This window comes from Pungitius pungitius, chromosome 13 (genome assembly GCF_949316345.1).
Source record: "Pungitius pungitius chromosome 13, fPunPun2.1, whole genome shotgun sequence".
Lineage (NCBI taxonomy): Eukaryota > Metazoa > Chordata > Actinopteri > Perciformes > Gasterosteidae > Pungitius > Pungitius pungitius.
The window spans coordinates 6403082-6428084 of record NC_084912.1 but is presented as its reverse complement, the minus strand read 5'-3'; the positions used below and the strand labels follow the sequence as shown (position 1 = coordinate 6428084).

Here is a 25003-nt window from a genome sequence, read left to right as displayed (position 1 = left end):
CGCAGCTGCCTCATATCGACACAATGATCTCAAGTGTAACCAACGAGGGGCGCTGTCCGTCTATCAGCTATAACGACTCGCCACGAATACCCAACATGATTGATCTTATCAGTCTTGGCCATTTGTGTTTGGCCCCTGTAATTAAAAGTAACGTGCAAAACGCATTTTAATATCATGTTTGAATACGTCACGTCAAATGCTGCACGTGCGTTTATGAAGTTGACGACGTTAATAGCATCTCTGCACAGAGTTTGCAAGGAGGCTCTTATTATAATCGTGTTTTAAGCATTTCATGATTTAACTTTGAAAATAATTGTAAATATGGTCTAATTTCCCCCCATTCATGAGAAAGATATATAAAAGATAATATTTAAAAGCAAAGCTACAAGTGAGAACAAAGGCTGTAGACCTCACAGTCATTTTTGTGCGTTGGCACGTCAAATTAGGCCTGAATAAATATATAAAATAGGTTCATAAATACATACATATCAAGTAAAAAAAAATATAATACATATAAAATATGATTCTATATGTCTGAGCAACTGAAGGACATGAAAAATGGTTGAGTTGCTGTAACAATAAGTGGGCTGAATGCATGTTTGGAGTGATGCGTAAATGTAGGCGTATTTGATTAATATTTAATCAACAATAGCATCACTTTAAAACAACCTCTGTGATAAAGCCGTGAGCGAATTTGCTTGTTGGGTGCTAATAAGATTTCTTTTTAGACCCCCCGTTTTATTTGTTTTTTTCCTCCAATAAATTCAGTAGGAAACAATGCAGGTGAGCATAATGAAAGTGGTGTCCCAATAAAGTGCATCGATGGACAGCTGGGCAGCGGCCGGCTGATTGACTTTGCCTTGACATCTGGGAGGCCCGCTGGCCCCTGGCACGCGTTACGGCTGATGTCGCCATTTACATGCAAATTTAAGGAGATCATGAGGGCCTCGCCCCGTAAATTCACACAGAAAAAAAAAAAAAAGAAGACGTCACCCTCAATACGAAGGAGGCTCGTCCCGTCGAGACGAGTCACCGTGTGGGTTTTTATTGGGGAGCCACGCGTCCCGAGGACATTAGTTTTCATACAGACGGTCAGGCCCTAATCTTTAGGGGTCCTTTCATTGTGGCCAGTGAACAGATGAATGAGATAACAGGCCTCCCGTGTCATCAAGCGGACGTTTAAACGAGCCCTGCGCATACATGGCGCAATTCGGCCAAGACGCGGGAGGCAAACAGTTTGCACTTGTTTCCCCTTCTTGTAATTCACCACTTACCTCCATCGAGCGGTTAAGGAAATAAGCTTTGTTTTTAAAAATTCTTTTAATTATTATTGAGAAATGAGTTAATGTGACTAAGATCCCCTAAATTCCACGCCCGTCAAAGTTCCCATGCGCGCGAAAACATTAAAACCAACGGGAATCAACATTTCTTTTTTTATTTTGATGCTAACATTTCACCTAATGATGGAGAGCGCATTTTCCACGGTGTAAGCCCACCACGCAGATGATCCCACAGAATGAGCTGAGACGGATTCAGGCTCCGCGCCTCAGTGTGTGGAGCAGCTGACTCCCTCTCGCCACGTCCAGATGGCTCCTGCACACAGATTTGCATTCATTTTCCTCTAATATCTTCTGAAATAGCGGGGCAGCTGCATTTGTTGTCAAATACGGTTTAAAACTCCCTTTCAGGACAGCATCGTTACCTACGTGACGGGTGTGGAGATCCTTTTTCCTTCTCCAGTCAACAGTATCAGATCTAAGAGGATTTGTCTCAAAGTCCCCTAATTTGATAATCAGATTTAAATCGCCGTGGTGCGTGTAATCAGGGGTTAAGTTCTAATAAGCGACTTCAAACTGTGCGAAAAAGCAGGGGGAGTTTTGTGCAGAAAAAAAAATAAAATATATAGATTTCACAATCTCGGTATAGCAGACAAAACATTTTCAACATGCGTCTCGGGCTTGTTTCATCAAAGAGGAAAAGAGACATTTTTAAAAGGGCCCCCTTTGAGGTTTTCTTGTTATTTCTTTTGCCACAAATTGAAACTAAAGATTTCTCTTCAACAATAAAAACAAGTTAAAAATATCCACACCCTTATTTTGTGACTGGGCAATTTGGCAATAGATTGTGTAGAGGTGAAAGCAACAGCTTATAATTCACTTATCTTTGGCAGCAGCTATTAACCCTCAGCACCAGCTAGATAGATTGCTCAGGATATAGCACACATCTCTCTTCCTCGCACCCTCCCCTCGCTCCCTCCATCCTCTCCTCCTTTTCACCACTAATGAACCGAACTGCTTGCTTGCCCCTCTCGGACAGAGTCGGACATGTAGGCTCTTTAAAAATGATTAAGATGTTTCTGATTATTACTGATTTGAACGGGGCGTGCAGGAAATAAAGAGGACTCAGAGCCTTGGGTTTCCTGAAGTTTGTTTTAATGTCACGAGACACCCTGCCTCAGATTTTTAGCTCATAAAAAAAAAGAGGTCAGAAGATCTTACTTTCTCTTCTATAAATGGCACGTGCAGGTGATTGATCTGTTTTCACATTCACAACGTGGATACTGTGGAAAAGGGTGTTCAAACTTTGTTCACATTATATACATAGCGCCCTGAATAAAGACGCCATCTGCTCTGCGATACACAGCAAAACAATTGAAAGTCAATAGTCTCTTGTTTAAAAAATGCCCCATACAACTGTAATGTTAATTAATAGATTTATAATCATCCGTCTGATTCTCTGCAATCATTTTTGGATTCATTACATTTAAAAAAAAAGGAATAACCCGCAGCGTGAAGCATAAAACTGCACAAATATACATGTTATGTGAAGAAACATGATCTGTCATTATTGAAATATGATTTATGCCATGCATTCACACAGCTATTGCGATGCTTTCGATATATTACACCGAACAAGCAATCTCATCAAGTCAATTTGTAATAATAACACATCTAATCGAGTAAATATGTCAAAAACTATTGATTATAATCAACTATAATAAAACTAATCACGGAAATTGCAATCATTAGGCCGGCTAAAAATGATAAGCGATGCCATCCTGAATTTCGAGTTATTATTATATATTGTTATTTTTAATTTTTTTTGCCTTCCTCATTATGTGTGATGGTTACACACGGTCGAATTTTTCCATATCATTAAAAAAATCAAACTCACCACATATAGGGCCTAAGCAAGAGGAAAAAGTGGAGCGAGTGAGTGTTCTCAGGCTTCTGCTCTATAGGGCTGTACCCGTACGGCGCAGCGCCACTGCTTGACAGGAACCGTCAGACCTCCATATTTGGGCAAAGCCCCGCCCCTTCAGCGTCATATTCTGACAGCGCCTCTCCCGTGGGTTTAGAGTTTTGGCTCCCGGGAAAGATTTCAGTCCTCGGGGAAAGAGGGCTTAGTTTTGCATGTTCCCATCCATCCTGCACGACGCGAAAGGGCCCCTTATCCACCTCTCCTGTGTACTAGGAACACCTCCACTGGTGATCAGCCTTTGCCTGTGTTTGTCTTGTGGAGAAGCAGCAGCACCTTTTCAGGAGTGGGTTTTTTATTCAACAAGAAGTCCTGAAGGTTTTGGATGCGGTGCTTCAGGGATGTGGGCACTTTGAGAGCAGCATCACCCACAAACACAAACAACTGCCATCGATTTTTCTGTGAATAGCACAAAAAAAAGAAAAAACGAGAGAGAGAAAAAAACAAAGAGGAACAATAGCAACACAAAAAAATCTTGTCTATTGAACAATTCACTTTTCCGGTCTGTGGATACCGCTCTAACTAAGTACAGCACTTTGAGAATTGTTCACATCGGACGGACTGAAGAGGGAGGCAAGACCTGTGGACCGGGTTTTCCCTCGCAAGTCTGAATCGGCTCTCGCTGCTTATCCCCTTGAACAAAAAAACAAACCCACCAAAAAAAAACAAAAAAACCGACCCTGAAGGATAACGCGCTTGGACGTTTATTCCCCTAATTTCGCAGGAGGCTCTTTTTTCACGCAAATTGTCCTAAATGTTTGGAATTCAGGAAACTATACCGCGGGGCGGGACGACGATGAAGGAGGAACCGCTCGGTGGACTCAACTCGGTCCGCTCCTGGATGCACACAGCTGGGGTGGTGGACGCGAACACAGCCGCCCAAAGGTACGCATGCCAACAACCAAAAAGCATCTGATTTTTTCCCTCACGCATTCCCTCCTCATCATATCGACCCTTCAATCCCCTGAATACTCTGTATCAATTACGGTCTCCCAATAAATGCCCCCCCTTCGGCTTTCCCCTTCTTTCATTACATCAGATTACCCATTATTGTGACAAATCAAGAAATCTACCCCCCCACACACACACACACACGCACGCGTACTCAAGCGTGCTTCTTGCATCTCCACTGTTTCCATCAGCTTCTCTCCATCATCGAGTATCCCCGGTGTCCGGTGCTTAACCGAGATGGTCTCTTGTTTTCTCCCCGCAGCGGTGTCGGCTTGGCACGGGCACATTATGAAAAGCAGCCCCCTTCCAACCTCAGAAAATCCAATTTTTTCCATTTCGTCCTGGCGCTGTATGACAGACAGGGTCAGCCCGTGGAGATCGAAAGGACAGCTTTTGTGGACTTTGTGGAGAAAGACAAAGTAAGCGGTGTATTTGAGAAGGAAAATATACGTGCACCCCCTTTGCACTTAATCAGCACATGTATCGAAACGATGTTCTCTCAAATGGCGATGGGTTGCTAAGGGGAAGTCACGTGAAATATTGATTTGAAAAAAAAAGAGAGCTCAATTCGTTGGTGACAGGGAGTCGTTTTAGCCTCTAACGCCGTTTATCTTCTGTTGCAAAGAAACGTCACATAGCCTTTTACAAAATTGTAAACCGACATACACGTGGTGATGATGGAGGCAGTTGTTGTGTTCGTGTTGATTTTCACAAACTGTGTCTTCTGCAGGAACCAACCAGTGAAAAAACTAACAATGGGATACATTACAAACTACAGTTATTGTACAGCAATGGTGAGTAAACTTCCCTTTGAGATCTAGCAAACACGTGCAAATATACATCACACGTGTTTGTCTGCCTGCTTGAAACCACGTGTAATAATAATGATAGTTAAAATAATAATAATAATGATGATATAAACAGTCTGGTAATTTTACATTTATAAACAATGTCTGTGGTCTTTGTATCTTTCATTATATGTGACTAAACTTTTTTTTGGAGGGCTTTAAAAAAAATTGTATTGCCAACAATGCCTCAAAACTCACAAGTGGTCTTCTTATGCTCTTCCCCAGGCGTCAGAACGGAACAGGATCTTTACATACGGTTAATCGATTCCATGACGAAGCAGGTAAGCTGCTGTTACACTTGCTTATTCGCACGCGGTGCAAACGCTGCTCGCGCCCACGGTGCGCTCGTGCAAAACCTCCACACACCCCCACACACACACATGCACACACGCCGTGCTAATCGTCACCCCCTGAGATGCACACACGGTTTTTTTTTTGTGTGTGTTTTGTTTTCTTAAATCTGCTCGCCAAACAACAACCAAAAAAAAAAAAAAAAAAAGAGTTGTGCAACCAAATGAAATCAAATTACTGCCGTAAACAAAGGGGACACAGCTTGCATTCTTTTGATTGCTTACGTTTCAACGTCTCCTAAAGTCAATGTAACTCTGTAAGAGTCAGGCTTCTTTGTGGGCGCCTATTCACATTTAAACACAGCGTCTGCTACACGTGAACTAATTGGACATTTCCTGTGAAGAGTCAGAGGTGACGCTCTAACCGTATATATATATATATATATATATATATACATATATATTAATATACATATTTTTAAATTTGCACCAAGCGTTATATTGCTAAATCTACATGTTCACCGCACGTATCATCTTCACAAACATTGTGGTGACTTTAAACTCAGGAGCCCAACCCGCAAAAAATGTCTGCCATTAAGACTTAATGCAAACCTCGAGCCCGATGTAAAGATTTTTCAAAGTTATTCATAATTTGGGGGGATAAAATCAGACGTCGTTATTTTGGGCTGTGCGCCTCGTGTTTTGTTATTAAATGCAGCGTTTAAGGTAGAGCTCTCCGAATAGAGCCGTGAAGCCCGAGCTGCTTGGTCACAGACAACATTCCTGTGCGAATGATCCGAGTCAATGACGCAGAACAAGCAATTTATGGATTTCTGTTTCCACAGCTGCAAACAGCGACATAAATCAAACCAATATAGATAATCGCCCCGTTCCTAGAACAAATTAAAAAAAATGAAGAAAAAAAAAAACCCCAGGTCAAGTGGGACAGCGTTTAAAAAGCGAGAATACGATGCGACCTGGTTCCGATATGTCACTTTTTCAAAGTCACTCTCTAATATTTGCCTCACGCGTGTTAAAAAAAACAAAAACAAAACACAAAAATCATGAATGGCATCAAATGATAAAAAAAAAAATATTCACGCTGTTTTTTAAATATATTTCCTGTTCTTATATTCTTAAAGTGTTTTAATCAATAACGTGGTGCTTCGCCTGCGCTCGCACATGGTGGCGGTTCAGCATACGAGGGAGAGAAATGTCTATCCTTAGAAATAGAAGGAGGAGGGAGGGATCGAGGGAGGGAGAGAAGAGCGGCAGAACTGATAGCTCCACGCCATCTGTTTCAGCCAATGCTCAAAAATTACTCAACCGTACCGCCAGACACCGCTTTTTATCCACAGAAAGATCATTGTTAGCGGCTCAAAATAAACAACAGATTGCCCATTAACACTTTCCCCCAAATATCCCCAGATTATAAGCATATTGATGACACTTCTATTGGATCTCTCCTTATGAAAATCTCTCTGTTTCTCTCTCTCTCTCGGTCTGTCTCTCTGAGCCACAGGATGTAATCTAGATTAATAAAAAAAAAAATACAATTTCTTATTATTATCATGATAATTATTACTTTAAAAAAAATAATTAGATTTTTTATTATTATTGCCACTGGAAATATTGTGGTTGCTGTTGTTGTTATTAGTCATAGTTATATTTGTAATTGTTTATTAAGGTTGTTATTTATATGAATTATTGTAATTTAAACAGTGGGATATTGCTGTGATTATCCAAAGCATGTTTCTAACTTACCCCTTGCCCTCTACTAATATATTCCGTGGCCCTAAGATCATGTGTATTCATGCCCTGATTTATTTTATTAAATGCAAATATAGCAGATATGTTAGACCAATTGTTTAGGAATTCATGTGAATAAAGAAGTGTTCGAGAGATGACTATGTTTTCACTTTGTTTCAATCTCATTTCCTTTCAAAGGCCATCATTTATGAGGGTCAAGACAAGAATCCAGAAATGTGCAGAGTTCTCCTCACCCATGAAATTATGTGCAGGTAAGCATTATTTTTTTTTTTGCTCCGTCCATTTTGCAGATCCAGGCAGAAAGTAATTCCCTCCCCTTCAATAAGTTTTGACACTCATGATGTGATGCAGCAATCCAAACTGTCTCGTGGTCCTTCAGTAACCACAGAGAGAGTGAGAGAGAGAGAGAGGGAGAGAGAGAGAGAGAGTGAAAGAGAGATGCTGTCATTTCTAACTTTGATACGATGTTATTCAACTATGATGTGAATATGCCAGTGAAATGAAGCGGCTGTCTTTTTCAGTGAAGGGAAATTGAACGTACTCACAAGTACACAAGTCATGTTTTTTTAGTCTTTAGTTTATACATTTTTAAATTCTATGATCGGTATGTCATCATTTAAGCCTGCCAAACGCAATGTGTTTTCTGTTAGGTTATGCATATGCATTGCATGCCATGTATCCGTCTTTTTTTTCTTTTTTTTTCTTTCCTCCTTCTCTTTTAGAAACAGAGTCAGTTCTCGGTTGATCCCACCTGTCAACAATGATCAGCGAGCCTTTTAGCGTCATTTAACCACATAAATCTCAACCTCTCATATTGCGCTGCTATTCAGCAGTGTCATTGATACTAAAAGGAAAAACGCCTTTTGTTGTTATTGTTGAGCTCAGCATGGGCTTTGTGAACATTGAATTCGGATACTGTCGGTTAACCTCTCCTTTGTTGCACCGGTGCATTGTTCAAGTTGCTGGTTGAGAGCAAGTGCAGCATGAGAGCTGAGAATGATTTGTCTTTTTCCATGCATAAACTCATCACTCATGCTCAATTTATACATGCATCCATCACTTATTTCTGACACGTTGAATATGCTCGTACTCCAGAGGTAATATTTTTTTTGTCAAGAGGAAGTGCATTTTGCTGGTGAATAAAGATCTACTTTCACTGCTGCCTATTATCAGATAAGAATAGCTACATAATAAGAACATAATAAGAATTATCTTTTGATATCTTACCTTGTTATATCTTAATTGTTAGGGATGCCATACATGTCGTTTCTGAATTATACTTATGCTCTAATACACTCCAGCACCGTAGCCATAAAACACATCTTTATTACTGCTGCTAGAAAGTCATGTAAATCAGACATATTTAAATAATGTGAGGTTGACTGACAGTGGCGTTGCACGGAATCTTTGTTTTTCTTTCCGCACCTGGCATAAATCAATCTTATTCACATATGTTTATATGTTTTCATTTCAAGTGGAAGCTAGGATGATGTATTTGTTTATTTTTGCAGTTTTGATTCAAGTCCCAATCAAAGAAGTGAAAGGCAGCTAGCTATAGGCTTAGGGAGGGGGGAGAGGGGGGGGGGTGGAGATGGCTGAAACATGTGGAGGAAGATAGATTAGTGCTTTTGAGGCCATAATTGATAAATGCCCTGCAGAAATATTGGTTGAGGGTGGCACCTTGCATCTCCCTCAGAAATAGCAGCTTGGCAATTAGAGGTAAACAAAAGCTGAAGCTGTGAAAAGTGACTCCCCTGCCTCCTGGCCCAATCCCCACTCCCCCCCCCCTCCCCTCCAACACTAAGCCAAACAACACAACATGTTGTTTTCACCATTTTTTATCAGCCATCAGCATCAATGGAATGGATAGATTGAGTGAAGGAAATCTCCTGTCAAATATATATCACCCCCCCCCCCCCCCGATATCAAAATCACTCCAAGGCACTTAATAAATGTATGTGGTTTCGTGTGCATTATTTACTTACTTTTATTTCCTGTTATGTTCTGAAATACACTGTCTGTGTGTGTCCCTGCAGCCGATGCTGCGACAAGAAGAGCTGTGGAAACAGGAACGAGACTCCATCAGACCCTGTGATCATTGACAGGTAGGCCATGTGCAGCTCCTTCTCTCTCTGTGTGTGTGTGTGTGTGTGTGTGTGAACGGGGGGGGGGGGGGGGGGGTGTGAGGGTGGGTAAGTGAATGAGTGAGTGTCTGAGTGACTAAATGGATGAGTGACTGAGTAAATGAGCAGGCGCATGGACGAGCTGGTGAACAAATGACTCCCCTCCCGGCGGTGTCAGACGGCCCGGTTTGGGGGGCTGACTCGCCCGTCTTGCGGGGGCCCCCACACAGTGTGGGAACCGAGGGCGATTCCGTGTGAGCGGCTGAGGGGCGTCGTTCCCAGGTACCTGTGCACCGAGGGGCGGTCACCACCTGGATGGGGTTTGTTCAATCACAGGTGGTTCAATCACTGGAGGATCATGCTGGGAATACAGCTAATTAGCGTAGGCAACTTCACATATATCTGGCCGGCTTCCCGCCTTTGTTTACGACGGTGACGCTTTCACTGTCAATAGTTTGTTTTTTCATTGACTGTTTCCTTCTCTCGAGCTAGCTGCGAGCTAGATAGCCATTAAAGGTTTGTTTCTAGGAGGGATAAACATTTTATGTGTGCTGTTTTGTTCTGCACCTTCAGGGAAGTGTGCGTCTGCCACGTTTATATCACCTTCTAAAGAGGTAGAATTAATGGTCTGCTTTCAGGCATTGACGTCTTTCTCACACTGTGAAACTATATTGCATGTCCTGGTCAGCGTGAATATGTTCAAGTAGTTAAGTGTGTGTGTGTGATGGATATAGGGGGGAGGTAGGGGGTGTCGTTTGGGCGTCGATCTCAATGTAACTCTCACCACGTAGCAGGGAGGGACAGCAATGCTAATGTTTGACTAGCCGGAATCGCTGTTTGCTTAGCGGAGAATGCCTGGTATCTGACAGAGGGGACAACTCTCTTATTAGTAATCAAATAGGGCCGAGCAGTTGTTGCTGCCACTCCACTCCAGCGGCTTCTCATGCATCAGGAAGTAGGAGCCGGCTGCCTCCGGGAGCCTGGATGGATTACCAGAGCTACTGCTTGTCTGAACTCACAACTCACGCAGACACAAGCAGATACGCACGCACGCAGGCCGGCGACACAAAAACACACCCACGCACGCACGCTCACACGCACGGACGCTTGCGCTTCTGTTGCCTAGGCTTTCATGCTCGACGGTGGGTGTCGTGCGGGGAAAAAAGTGCAGAGGTGTTTAAGGACGATGTCAAGACAGGGCTGTTTTTGTATTATTTTTTTTAAATCTCATTTCATTCGCAGTATCTCGTACAAAGCCGACTGCTTAACTCATCAGTCGATGGCGTCCGCTGACCAGCGGGCGGCATTAACGTATATAAGGTTTGCTTTGCTTCATTTCCGCTGCTGCCCACGTTAGCGGCGAGTCTCTCCGCGGCCCTTTTTAGCCTTTCAAGTTTCGCACTCCATTATTCTTCCACTTGCAGGACAAAACATGTAACATAAGCGCAATAAGCGAAATGAATGCATAAAGAATTAAAGTCAAGAAAGAGGGGTGGGAAAAAAAAAAAAAGAAGAGGGAGGGGGGGGGGGGGGGGGGGGGGGGGAAGAAGCGGATGGATATTGTAAGCTCAACCGGCTCAGGGAGGGCTCGGATTTTCATTGTGACGAGTCTGAATAGGAGCAGAGTATCCCTTTCCTTGCACAATGAGCGGCTCTGTTGAAACACAAAAGCATATGTTCCTCATTAGACCCTCCCATTGTCTCCATGTCGTAACTATGAGCCCGTCAGCTCGCCCTAACGGACCCACACAGGTTCCCAGTGACTGCATAGGGGGGCGGGGGGGGGGGGGGGGGGGGGTGCTTGTGATAGGGTTGCAGGGTTTAGTGAGAGTCACGGACGAGGCCAGGCGCAATTGCAATGCAACTTGCAATTACTTGACCGTTCCCGCTTTTAGTTAAAGCTCCCATGTTTTACAGCCATTTTCTTTTTTACATCTGTCGTTTTTTCTCATGCACATCATCGCAGGCACCTGTGCCGCGGTCGCTGCTGGCGGAAACTGATTATTTCCAATTGAGTAGAACATAGTTGAGTGACGTGAAGCCAGAGGAGAGGTTTGATTGTTGAATCGGGGCAAAGTCTCATCTGTCTGCGATTACAGGATGAAAACCATCTAGCACTGCCACATTTCCCAGAGAAACAGTAGCATGGCGGAACCTTAAGAAACAGATTTGGAGTGAATCATTGATGGCGTTCATGCGCTGTAACATTTTCCCAGATGGTAAGAGGGGAAAGCGCACACAGCTAGCTGGCATCTAGCAAGACATTAACTGGCGTTCCCATGGATCTGGCATATCCAACGGAGTTTGGGAAACTTATCATTCCAAATGTGTCCTATTTTCCTGCGGTCAAGCCAGACATCTGTTTACCCTATTTTCTCTCAGAGTTTTGATACAGATTTTCACTCAGATTTTTCAAGAGGAAGGATTCTCTTAAAAAAAAAAAAAAAAAAAAAAAGTTGGTTAGATATAGGCCCAACAGCTGTCACAAAGTTTCAGCAATGCTTGGTCTTTAAATATTGCAGCACTTACATTTGATGCCGTTGCATTATTCATACTCCTTTTTTGGATGAAGAAAGACCTTTTTTTTGTTACATTTTGGGGGAGTTTTTGGCTTTAGAAGAATCTGTGCATAATGTGCTCTCCAGAAAATTGCGTATTATCTTTCAATGCCGTGCGTGTTTGTTTTCAAGGAAATACAAATGTTCAAATTCAATTGGTGATTGGATAAAATCAAAGGCACTTTTGCCACGCAGTTGGGTATAATCATCTCTCCCCCTTTATAAATGCGGCAGTGCTACAGATGTCACATTTATAAGTTAATGGTGCCTTAAAGTAGATGGGGGTGTAGGTTTATTCAGTCGGTAATTTGAGTCTTTAGAATTATAGTGATGAGGTACCCAATATCTGATTAGATGGTTTTCCCATTTACAGTGCATGTGTTTAGCCAAACATAACTCAATTTGCGATGACTCTCCTGGTCTGGTATCTGTCTTCACTCTCTTGCATATTGACTTTGTCTTCTCTTGTGTGAAAGATTAGATACATTGTTCAGGCTTACACATGGATTTTGTAATAAGACGGCACATGTTGTTGAAAGAGGAGAGAAAATGACTCATTCTGCGTGTCAGGGTTCAAAGGTCACGTTTTACTCTGAGAAGCCGGAACAATTTATGCAAGTGAAATCGAGACAGAAAGAGAGGGAATGTTTTATCAATCTGTATTCCTCTCATATGTGAATTTTGAATTTAATGTGTGTTCATACAGTTTAACATCTTGTGTCCATTTACGCTGCCACTCACAAACAGATTCTGGACCAGATCTAAACATGTCAGCTCCATTTATTCCAGCGGCCACGGCACTCCCTTTCACTTCCTGTCACAAAGGTCAAGGAGCACTGACCTTTGGAGTGCAGCCCAGCCACTGAATTATTCATGACATTGACTTGTTTTTTTCCTTTATTTTTCCCCTTGTCTGTTTTTTTTTTTTTTTGGTCAGCACACATGGTAGTGCTGTGGGAGGCTTTTATTCATTTAGCTCATTTATAAAGGCCTCACCGCACCTGTTTGTGTGTTAATGCGATTAAATGTTGGCCTAATGTAAATTTTGCTTAGCTTTCTGTTATGTCCCTCATTAGCGAGGCCGTATTTTCTAAATGACTTTGCCTTATCGTTCATTTGCGGAACACCTACGAGGTCATTTCCCAGAGTGCACTTGACTTGTTGTCAAGTTGTTTACCAGAAACAAAAGACTGCAGCCTTAGAACGTCTCACACACGCCCCCCCCCCCCCCCCCCCCCCCCCCCCCCCCATCCTCCTAAGAAATAAATCGCAATATTTGTGTGCTCCCATCTGTTTTTGCAAAACCGTGATTACCTCCAAAAGCTGAACAAATGCCAGTATTTATAAGGTCAGCCCTTTATGTGGAAATGTGATGTAAATGAGAATCAGCGAAAGGGGACATTAAACAAAATTAAATTCATTGTCTCCTTTAATGTCATTTACATTTTGGCTAAGCCCGGGACTGTCAAAGAGGATTTCTAAAACCATTTTAATTGCACATCAGCATTTGGGAAAAGAGGGTGTGTTTTCACTGAGCGGCTGTCTTGATAACCTGCAAAGGGAAGTCTGTTTGTGAAGTACCTAAATGGCGTGTTTTCACCGCATCTGTAGATAAGCAATTAAGAAGGCACTCGGTGGGTAGTTTTAATCTAGAATTGTGCTCCCACCATCCATAATGAAAATGATGCAGTGGACAGGGTCACTGTTGTTGTGATAGAGAGTTGATTGCTGCAGGTGTTCCTTCTGGATTTTTTTTTTATTTTTTTTTTACATTTTACCATTGAGCAGTGGACATGCGCCGCAACGTTTTTTAAATTTTTTTTTAGACTCCCGCTTGAGTCATTTAAAGCTGTTAACGTCCGTAGAAAACGCTTTCTTCCGATATGTTTACACACGCGTGCAAACACCTGCACACACCTTTTTATTCACCGCTAAACAACACGTCAATCTCAGCTTCTTTTTTTCTTTTTCACTTGCGGCTGGGTTTTTTCGTGTAATTCATGTGGCAGATGCCATACGTTTTTGATGCCCATTGAGAAATTGGAGAATAAACTGGCCACCCTTGTCTGAATCCACGCAATGTTTGAGTGAGGCCTGTCTGCTCCCGAGCCAGAGGAGGAAGAGCAGGAAGTGTTGAGAGCGAAAAAGCTGTACTTGGCAGCTCGCCTTTGGCTTGCACTTGCACCGAAAAATGAAACCCAGACCCCTCTCTGCAGCCCCGGAGCCAGAACCCTTCTTCCAGTGCGCCGACATCCAGGATTGGGTAATACTGTTCACTAAGCAAAACATTACCTCAAATTATTCTCGCCCTGTTTTCTATTCCCTCCTCCCTCATGTCGGTTTTATCGCAGTTTGTAAATGTCAAGACACGTACAAAGACGCACAGTATAAATGATATTTTCCAAATTATGCTCACATGTTTGGGTTCACATGAGTGGCGGCTGAACGTAACGCGGTGCCTGGTGTTCCCGGGGGAGACCCACCTCACTGGGGTAGGATTCCCCAGTGGCATCGGCTAATGGCAAGACTTGACAACAGCAGAGAAGCCGGGGGTGTTGTGTTTTACTAGCGCTGAGCAGGGGTGATGACTTTAACATGTGTGCCGAGAAAGACTCAGAGATGTTTGTGTGGCGTGTGCGCGCGTGTTTTTATGTATGCCTGTCCCCGTTGCGTGCACTCGTGCGTGCGTGCGTGTGTGTGTGTGTGTGTTGTGTGGCGTGCTAAAGAGAGAGGTGTGCAGCACGAGAGAGCGGCGGCGGCGGGCCAACCGAGCGACGGACTCGGCTCCAGCTCGACGCCAGTGAAAGACGAAACATGGTTCCACATGTGTTGAGAAAGAGCAGTCCATCTGTCCGTGGAGACAACCCCTCCCCCCCTTTACCACCCCCCTCCCCTTCCTCCTCTCTCCCTCTTTCCTTCTCCTCTTCTCCTTCCCTCGCTTCCCCCCCCCCCCCCCCCTCACTCTTTACTCCCCTGGTTCACTGCTGACAGAAACAAGGCCAGAGCTGGGGTGATGGGATGAATGCAGGGCCAAGAGCAACACGGGGTGTCGTACCCACGCACACGCACACACACACACACACACACACACACACACTGAGGAGGAAGAAGAAATGTTATCAAAGATTCTCTTGGTGTGCACGTTGTTAAAGTTTATTGTCGTCGGCTGTATTCGACGACTTAGTTTAGCGCTGTGTTGTTTTGTGATTCAAATCCGGCTGTGGAGCCATGGAAGTGATATATTGTTATATTAAGAAAGAAAACAAATCTATTGAGATTTATTTACTTCTCCCTGACACGCTGCTGTAAAAAAAAAAAAAAAAGCCGCCATGGTGAAAATATTACATTATTGAAATTAAGTCTGAAGTGAATAAAACATGCCACTCTTTCTCAAATATTTAACAGCGCTTCTTTATAATTAAGCTCCGTGGCTGTTTTGAAGATGCTGTTTGGTTTCCTGAAGCATTAATGACGCCGGAGCTTTTGTCAAACAGCTCCCCGATTCTCTGAATCACATTTAGGTCACTCAGACCAGTGTTTTTCTTTTGGCCATTTCTTTTCTACGGAAGAAAAAAAAAAAGGGGTCTCTTTTCTTTCCCTCGGCATGTTCTCACTCTCATTCAATCCTTATTAGGTTTCCCCTAATTGTCAAACAAACTGTTGGGTCAACCTCAGTCGTATCTGGCTGTAAAACAGCACATTAGGCCCTTGGTGAGGGATATATGTGGTATTTCATCGGAGACGGAGTAATGCTGGGGTTTTATGGTTAAGTACCAGTTCACGCCCACGCCATTTGTTTCGCATTAGAGTGGAGGTTTTGTAAATCAGATCAATATGTTCGCCAAGAGATGTGATTCCTTGTCGGGATCTCCCGAGTCGCTCTTTTCACAAGTATTTCCTTCTTAGGGGGGGGGGGACCAGTCGTCGATGCACACCCGCTCCCCCTCCCCACCCTCTCCCCTAACCTCCGTCAGTTCCTCCCCTCCGTCTCCACCTCAATCCATTTCCATTTTCTGAATGTAGCAATTTGTCGTGTGACACGGGGAAGATTAGGGATGGGAAGCAGTCTGGAGATTTCATCGGACATGGTCCCGCTCCCGCTGGTGTGAGGTCACAGGACAAAGACGGGATGGGGTCATCAGTTACCTCGGGGAAACGAGCTGGTCCGCTGGCCGCCCCGGTGGCCCCAGGGGTGCCTCGGATGTATCGGAGGAGAAGCCCCAGAGAAAGAGCCCTGAACCAGCGTCATTTATTAAAAGTGACAAGTTATTTCTAACTATAGCTGTTTTTTATTGTTTTACAACGCTGTCATTTGGAACGGCGCCCCCCTTCTCCTCAGGAATCACAAACAAGTGATGAATGAAACGAGGCGACCTGCGTTTTAAGCGTACGCACGCGTGTCCGTTGCACTTTGCACGTGTGTGCTGTTAAATCGCACGATGTACTTGTGCTTGAATAAAACAGTCGTGCAGGTTTAATAAAGATCGACCGTATGATAAATGTTTCACAATTCACCAGTTTTCTCCAGGACATTTGTTCAGTAAATTAATAACAGCTTACAGTATGAATCTAAAGCTGACCTCCGCATAATCAGTACCAGAAGTTCCACAGAACATGACCACGCCGTAGGTTGTGTGTGTGTGTGTGTGTGTGTGTTTGTGCAGAGGGAGTAGGACCTCAGCATCTATTTTAATGGCTGGGACTTTTATTCTGAAGTTTCATTTTTGAAAACGCAGGCACCATTCATGCTAATAATGGAGTATTTATTCAATGTTTGACCAGTGCTCTTCTTTTAGGGTCACTGAGGTACTCTTCCCCCCCCCCCCCTCCTCTTTTTTTTTTATGGCCCGCCCCAACTGCGTTAATGATATATGACAGAAATTTCCTTGAGCTGGTTCAGTGGCAAGAAAGGTCCCGGCTAGTCTATATCAATCCATCTGACTTATGTTCTCGTGTCTTGAATTACCGCTTGATGAAAACCTGCTGCGGGTTTCTCTTGCCAATTGAAATCAGATCTCCTCCACAGCCCGGTGTGATATTGATCCGTATTCAACACCCAGGCAGCCGATCGATCAGTATTGATTTACAATAAAAAACACTCCTCTGCTTGTTCAGCACTGCGTTCGATACTTTAAGGCAAAGGGGGAAAGAAATATTTAAAAGGAAGAGAAATGGGATTGTGCTTCTTTTTTCTTCTTCTTTTTTTTGTTACCATGCAGTGAACAGCTGGAATAAATAAGAAAAATGCGAGGTGATGTTTTATTTTCATTTCGAGCCGTTTGAGCTTAAGTGAACAAACCTTGACCACGCCGACACCCGGCAACCGCGTCCGCAGTGAACAATGATCCTCTCCGCCATGCCAGACTAACCAATAAAAATGGTTTAACGGGATGACACTTCCATAAGGACTCATTTATTGAAGGAGGTGTGTCTGTTTCTGAATTAGTGGCACATCTGCCCTGCAACGGGGAGTGCTAAAACTGTCAAATCAAATCTATCTTAAAATTGCAACGGAATGCTAAAAGTGGGGGGATCAAGCGGGAGCACTTTAGCTTGATTTTGGCGCGTTAACAGGGTGACACGATTTCCTGTGGTTTTGATATTAATTTGTTTCACTCTCTATCCCGCCTGCTAACGTGCACCCACCCACCCACACCCACACACACACACCCACACACACACACACACATGGCGGTTGTCTGCCTCCCACACGGCCGTCATTAGGGCCAGTTACAAACTGGAACAGACTAAGGCGGCCCACTCAGCTCCAGTCCAGATCCACTCTCCTCCCCGTCACATCTTAGTCCTAATCTCTCGGACTTCCTCCCCTCTGCCAAATAACCGCTCACATCCAGCAGGTCCCAGCAATCGGGCCCGGCCCGGCCAACATCTGAAAGTTATTATCCCCAATCTCTGACATCCAGGAGTTTACAGTTATATAATGATGGGGAAAACCACACGTCCCCAGAGGCAGAGAACATTTTTGAGATGCCTCCCCATCTGTTTTAGGGGGAGCTGCCTGTTTTGGGCCAAACTCAGAATGGCAGGCAGGCAGATTTTTTTTCCTTTTTTTTGGTAATTTTATTTTCTACCACTGGAACAGGCCAGTCTGGCAATCATTATGTGGGGTGATAAAGCAAATCCAATTGGGTCAAGTTCCCCTCCACACAGCGCTGGTGGCACTAGCTCTCCCTGCCTCACTGCTCGTCCCCGACTGTGTAAGTGGTGGTTGTTTGTTTGTCCTAGAGAGGCCTAGGCTGGGGGGGACTAATGCAAGCCCGGGGGCCAGCCAGGTCGGAGGCAACGGGGTAAACCCGAGCCGCCCCGGCGTAGCAGTGCTCCCTCGCCGCTGGCTCGGCCTTGTTTGGACTTCAGCTCCGGTTTGCTTTCTTTAGAGGGAAGCTGAGCCTCCGTAATCATTGAGCCTTTTTTCGCTCGGGTGGGGGAGCTCAGCCGGGACCGGGGGAGGGGGAAGGGGGAAGGGGGAAGGGGGGGGGTGATGACATAGGTCCGCGGAGGCCTGGCCCCGGTCCGCCCCTGCTGCTCTTCGCATATTTATTTTCTCTTCCCATTGTGTGGTTTAAGTCACACCATATAATGTTCGGGACCTTATGCACGTGCATAGGCACTCGGATGCGATGAGGTGCACGGCGCGGAGCCGTAGGCTTTGTTTTTACTAATAACGCCGGGGATTAGTGACTCGCTGACCTCAGTGTAATCTTTATTAGAGTGTTAACTATACACTCCGGTTATGGAGCTGCCCCGAGTGATGCCAGAGTAGTGACGCGCACATTCGGGACGACCAAATGACACGCTATTATTAAATCAGTATGTGACAGATTACGTTATGTGTAGATGAATCTACGTTTCCGCTAAAGTGTTCCAAAGTCTCGCAGATTTAGATAATTTAAAACCCCCATCGAGCCCCTCGGGCACTCCTCTAAAAATGTTTTATTCAGCATCGCCACTCTGTTCTGTTTTGTTACGTTATTGAAATGGGTTGTCGATTCGAATAGAGTCAACCTGGTGGGCCAATCTCATTGTAGCCAGTGGAGAGTGAAAGCCATCTCTGCAGCATAACCTCAACAGAACACACACAGAGATTGGAAGAGGGGGGCAGTGAGAGCGAGAGAGTGCCGTCTCCAAATGGAGATCCCAGATATGGGGGGGAAATGTCCGGGCTATTTTCCAGGGTTTCCATAATGGCAATCTACCCCTTGCTTGCTTATTAAGTTGTGCACACAAGGAGGAGTGAGGAGAGGGGAAGAGATAAGGGCAGGCGAGGCGAGAGATGGACAACCTGCACGCCGTCACCTCTCTGTTATAAGTGTCAAACAGACCCTGTCGGAGAAATCACAGGTCATGTGGATAGATGATTGTCATAGCACCACATTGATATAAGGGCCCCTCTTGTTCTGCTTTGAGCCGCGGAGGCGGCGTGATAAGGTTTGCTTTTTTGTTTTCTGCCGGAGAGAGAGAGAGAGAGAGAGAGAGGGAGAAAGCACGGCGTCGGGGTCAGCGGGGGTCGGCTCGCTGGGGTCGCGGGGGTCACAGCCTTGTCGGTACCTGAGTAACCTCACATGGCGAAGCCATTTCTCAGGGCCCCCCTCGAAATGACGGTGGGGCGCGGAGGGGGGGGGGGGGGGGGGGCGTAGGGCGTAGGGTTGTGGGGCGAAGGGGTGGGCAGGAGAGTGATCTATCAGCGGCAGCGGCAGACATGCAGACAGAATGGCAGCTACTGCGGCTAAACAGAGTGAGACAGATGGGCACGAGTCTCTCATACGTAACACCAGGAGCTTTAAGACGACAGCGCTGAGTGTTATGGATGCTTGACATTGACCTCTCATACAGACATGGAGTATTCATCAAGGTTGTAGGACAATAGTGTATCTGTGTGTAAATGATTTAGTTCTTAGGCCGGGATGCCACTTTCCTCGCATAACACGTGCCACTTTCGTAAGATAAGAACAATCCGTTTCTTTTTCTGAGTCTTGTTAGATGTTTCCTACAAGAGTTAGAATTTAGGTGATCATATTTTGAAGACTGTCAGTTCTATCAATTCAAATCTACTTTAAGAAGAGAAGAGAGGAGGGGGGGGGGGGGGGGGGGGGGCTCTGAAGCTTACATTTCTCTGGAAGAGAAATATTTGTGTACAGATAGGCCTGTCATTCTGCGAAGCAACATTCATGATTCTTTTATTGGTGCTCAGCCATCACCCCCTCTTTTCCTCTGTGGGAAAAAAGGGCTAGTCTACAAAGTGGCTTTTTGCCGTTTGAGAGAAGTAAACTTCATCAGGTCGACGGTGAGGTGTGCTTCACATGTCACTCAGTCGAGCTCCCTCCTAATGAAATGCAGCATACAGATTTCTGCCTGCGGGCTCGGGGGGATAAGACCGTGGTAACAGAATGAAACAAACCCCTTCCCATTCCCTTCACTCACACACACACACACACACACACACACACACACACAAGTACACGCAGAAACATACACAGACAAACACACACAATCATACACACACACACTCTTGCTGGGGAGCATCCATGTGAGGAGATCCAAATCTGCAATTTATTCAAATATTGATATTTCTACTTGTCAGGAGAAAGGTGCCTTGAAATTTCCTCTGAGTACTCCTGTCAAAAAAATAGCAGGAAATATGTCAGATAATTCATAAATGGAGTTCAGCGCTGCAAAGTCAGTTGGGAACAGCAAAAAATATATATGCTTGTCAATGAAGAATAGGAGCAATATTACAGAGACTGCTGCTCATTCTTCCATCATGTCAAGCAAACAGCTTTTGCAGGCCCATGAGTGCCTGTTTCAGGCCGTGTGTATTTGTGTCCATGGGTGTGTATTTGTAGATGTCACTGTGTATGTACATGTGTGTGTGTATATTTATGCATGTGAATGTGTGTGTGTATGTTGTGACTCCTACTTAGATGTGTTTGTTATCTTTTTCCATCAAGACACCCCATTTCCCATCTCGGGGCGGCCAATGGGAATGTGTCCTTTTTTTTTTTTTTTTTTTTTTTTTTTTTGCAGAGGTCCGTAACCGGACGCTGGCCTCCATGTGGTTTGAATTAGGGCCCCCCGAAACTGTGAAGGACGCCTCGAATGACGTGAGGCGCTTGCAGACCAAATTCCATTCTGCTGAATGGTGGAGAAAGAAGCACTCCGGGAATCCTCCGAGATTTTTTGGGCTCGGGCCCCGCCGGCGATTAAAACAGGGCGGAAACCAATAACTCAATGAATCATGGGGCAATGTCGCATGAAAATCTCTCACTGCTCTGTCACGCCCTCATGCAAACCCAAATCAACTCGAACTCTTGCTGATTAGTCTCTTTTTCAAAGTGGAAAACGAAAGCAGTCGGACAAAAAGCCTTGTTCTTTGCTCCTGCAATCCAACAGAACTTTCAACACCTTGAGCAGGAAAAGGAGCGTCCTGCCCGGCCTTCTGCCCGACTCTCAGTTACCTCCATTTTGACAAAGCGTGGGCTTCCCCCATGATGCATCGCTTGACCGCGTCGTGCCAAGGCAGGACAGAATGGGACTCCACGTATCTCATGCGGTCATGTGATGCCATAGTTCACAGCAGTTGATGAGATGCCGTTTGGCACAGCTCGGGACCCATCTGGGAGATGCAGATACGCGGACAGGAGAAGTATTTTACAGCAATGCATCTGCGCGCTTGAAGAGCCATTTAGCATATGCTGCTATCCCAGAGAATTTGCTTCGCAGTTGCCAGCTGCAGATTAGTCTTCGTTCCCCCTAAACCCGACAGAACAGCTGATCCACCGTCATACGGAGGGCTGGCATTGACCAAATAGTGTTTTATGTCAGTTATTATTATTTCACATTTTACCTAATGACCTCTGCGTCACGTAGAAAATTCTCAGTAAAAAAAAAAAGAACACAGGAACACAAAAAAAAACAACGAGTTTATTTCCAACAATAACAAGGAGACAAGGAGTGCAGGTATGCTGCTGCTTCCTGTTTCTGTTAGCTGCAGCAGAAGTCGGAAGCCCTCGCTGCTGCTCCAACTCAAGTGGCTGATATGTTAGGCCGTCCAGGGCATGGCAGGCGGCTTGACAGTCCATGCAGCCTGTCTACCCACAGGACATCTCCACACAGTGTGTCCACAGCCGGGCCAGCGCTGTCATCCGGGGCCCCACTATGGACCACTGCTCGGCTGACAGTGAGAGGGTAAACGTTTACCACCTCAATCCCCCATTAACTCGGTGAAGGCGCTTCGATCCTCTGTGAAAATAACGATATTGATCGGAGCTCGGGCTCTACAAACGAAATGGTGGCAACTAAAAGAGGGATGGGCCCTTGCATTAGAATATGGGATTTTCGAGGATAAAAGAGTATTTGGATCTTGTTATATTTTTACTCTCCTCCATCTCCCTCTAGCTTCCCCCCCCCCCCCCTCCCCAGATCCTTCTCCATTCTCCATTTTTATGTGCGCGCATGCAGTGTGAGAGCCCCGCGCGTCTCCTAAGATTACCCTCCACTATCCCCGCAATCAAACAACAAATGACAACATCATTGCTCAGGCCTTTCAAAATACGACACCAAAAAGTGTGTTGTAGCTACATTAACTTGCAACAACCCCCTAATAGACCCTTGTGGGTTTTGTACCGCTCTCGCTCTCTCTCTCTCTCTCTCTCTCTCTCTCTCTCCTCTCTTTCTCTTCTCTCTGCTAGGCTGTCACATAACCCCTCCCCCCCCAACCCCCCCCGCCTCACAGCGCGAGCCTCCGAGCCTCGGTGGAGATCAGGAGCTCCCTGTCGGAGGTGCTTTGTCACGTAGCTCAGGGAGCGTGGAACTCACCCAGAGCTGTTGAACAAACACAAGCACAGGGGCTGTCAATAGCAGCTCCGCAAACTAATTGCCTGTCAAATGAACCACCCTCGTTAAGCTGCCCTCACACACACACACACACACACACACACACACACGCCCGCACAGCCGTGCGTGCACTGTGACACCCGCGCGCTCACACGCCGTGCGGGCCGACTTGATTCAAAGAGTAGTGATACCTTGTTAGAAAGACAAGACACACCAGTGACACTTCTCTGTTTGCCGCCTTGTTCCCTCAATCGTTACCGCCGGTGCGTAGTGCAGTCGCCGTGAGATTGCCATTTTGTTATTATTAAGGGGAACACAGCGCGGCGTGTATCTGATATAAGCCAAACACATCCCACGCACCCTGCAGCTTATATCAGCTGGCATCGTAATATTTCACTTCTTTAAAAAAAAAAAAAACACTCATTAGATGATAGCAGCGCTCCGCACGCCAAATGCTATTGTTTTTGTGTTTGTGTGTGTGTTTTTTTTTTTCTTCTTCTTCTTCTGTAGTCATTAGGCGGTAGCAGTGGAGTGCCCAGCGCCTTGTCTGGGTGCCTGTAACAGTGCTGTCGGATTGACACAGCTGGGGAGAGCAGCTTGAGGCTGCACGCTCAGGAATACACAGGGGTGTTCAAAGCCCCTCTCTGAATCCTGATCAGAGCGCTGCCCCGGCCAACTGATGGCCTATTAAATATACATGCGCAGAGGTCAGAGCTGGAGGTCCCGGCTTCCTCCCAGCCATGTGCACTTAAGCGGAAGGGCTGGGCAACAATAAAAACCTCCTCTCGCTCCGGCGAGCTCTCCCCTGACACCCTCACCTCCAGTGTGTACGTCAAGTACAGTGCTCACCTAGCGCTATATTACAACCGCCTTTTGTGAAAAGGCCAAATGATGCATTTTTTAAATGGTTATTATATATTTATATTCAATAACACCAAGGACCACTCTTGCGTCCGTCCCGTCTTTTCCGTTGTCGCTGACGAATAGCCGAGAGTCCGCGCGGCTCGTTTTCTTTTTTGTTGTTGTAGGGGATTGAGACAAGAAGGTGGAGGGAAGAGCCCCATTATGGCCGGTCATGATTAACATATTCAGAGTGACACTCTCTCCGTGTTCGTTCGTTAAGCCCGGTCTGTCTGGCTAATGAAGTGGAGCGGCAGTTTATCAATTAACCCGGCGCTGAGCCGTTTGTGCTTGTGGGGATAACACACTCGGCGTCCGGGGCGTCACGGTGATCCAGTTTGGTGGCCTTTGACCTCACCGCGAGTGTGTCCAACGAGGAAAGGGCCGCGCGACAATGACAGCGAGACGCACGACTTCCACAACCGGAGATCCGCTAAACAGGATTTTGTGCCTGTTGTTCGCCGGCGAGAGAACAAAAAAAAAGAGGGGGGGAGCGGATTGATTGGGTAATAGGATCACGGGGGGAAAAAAAAACGAGCTCCACAAACTAACATTGGGGGTTTTCGGCATTCTCAGACTTAGAATGCTGTAGATCATAGCAAACAACTTAGTGCTGTCTCTATTAAAACAAGCCCTCCCCTGCCATTATCTCTACCCCCACTGCTACTTCCTCCATTTCACATTGTTTGTGTTCATTAAGACATGGGCGACCTGCCTTATCCACACATCAGACCTAGCTCTCAAGAGTAATTGCGATGGTCTCGCAGAGGATAATGTGGTTTAAACTCACTATAGCCTGTCTATTAGGAGAGACATGATGGCAACCACAAATAATAAAGAACTATTTATTCCTCTCTCTGTGACGCTAACTAGGTAACATATCAAGGCAGCACCACTAAGGGTCTCTCTTACTGTCAGATATGGCACCCTTCATCCATTCCCAACGGCCCTCGGCCCGACATCTCCGCGCTTCATTTTCCACACGAGCTTGGTCATAAATGCACACGCCTCATATATATTTGATAGTTAATATTTATCCTCACTAGGGAAGTGCACTTTACATGTGGTAACATACGATTACCTGCAATTCTTATAGCAAAGAAACAAAATCGATATGGATATATAATTCATGACGGAGGGGCTATCAGTTTTTATGGCTCTCTATCCAGGCTCATTAAAGTTTTATCGTAATTGACTGCAAGCAAGAGTTTTTAAGGCATGTTTCTCCCTCACTTTCTACCTTTAATAATTAAGTAAAGTTTAATTGGTTGTATTTTGAAGCGCCTAGTGGATGATATGAGTCTCCCAAAATCAGAACCATAAATTATACAGCGAAATGTCATGCATTAACCTGTCAGTTTGTTCATTTGTTAAAGCAGAAAAGTATAGTCCCCCCCCCCACCCAAAAAAAAATCACATTCAGAAAATCAAATAACTGGCCGGGCCCTTCAAAA

At 45.2% G+C, this 25003-nt stretch overlaps 1 protein-coding gene across 4 annotated transcripts in view; it reads left to right on the top strand.

The window, feature by feature from the left end:
- Nucleotides 1-3413: 3413 nt before the first annotated feature.
- Nucleotides 3414-25003, top strand: part of ebf3b (EBF transcription factor 3b) — a 67957-nt gene continuing 46367 nt past the window's right edge. For all 4 annotated transcript variants that reach the window (XM_037466579.2, XM_037466577.2, XM_037466578.2 and 1 more), the window contains exons 1-6: nucleotides 3414-4143; nucleotides 4472-4628; nucleotides 4940-5003; nucleotides 5283-5338; nucleotides 7295-7368; nucleotides 9154-9222. In XM_037466579.2, coding sequence (XP_037322476.1) covers nucleotides 4013-4143; nucleotides 4472-4628; nucleotides 4940-5003; nucleotides 5283-5338; nucleotides 7295-7368; nucleotides 9154-9222 — 551 coding nt within the window. In that variant the 5' untranslated portion in view covers nucleotides 3414-4012. The remainder of the gene's footprint in view (nucleotides 4144-4471; nucleotides 4629-4939; nucleotides 5004-5282; nucleotides 5339-7294; nucleotides 7369-9153; nucleotides 9223-25003) is intronic.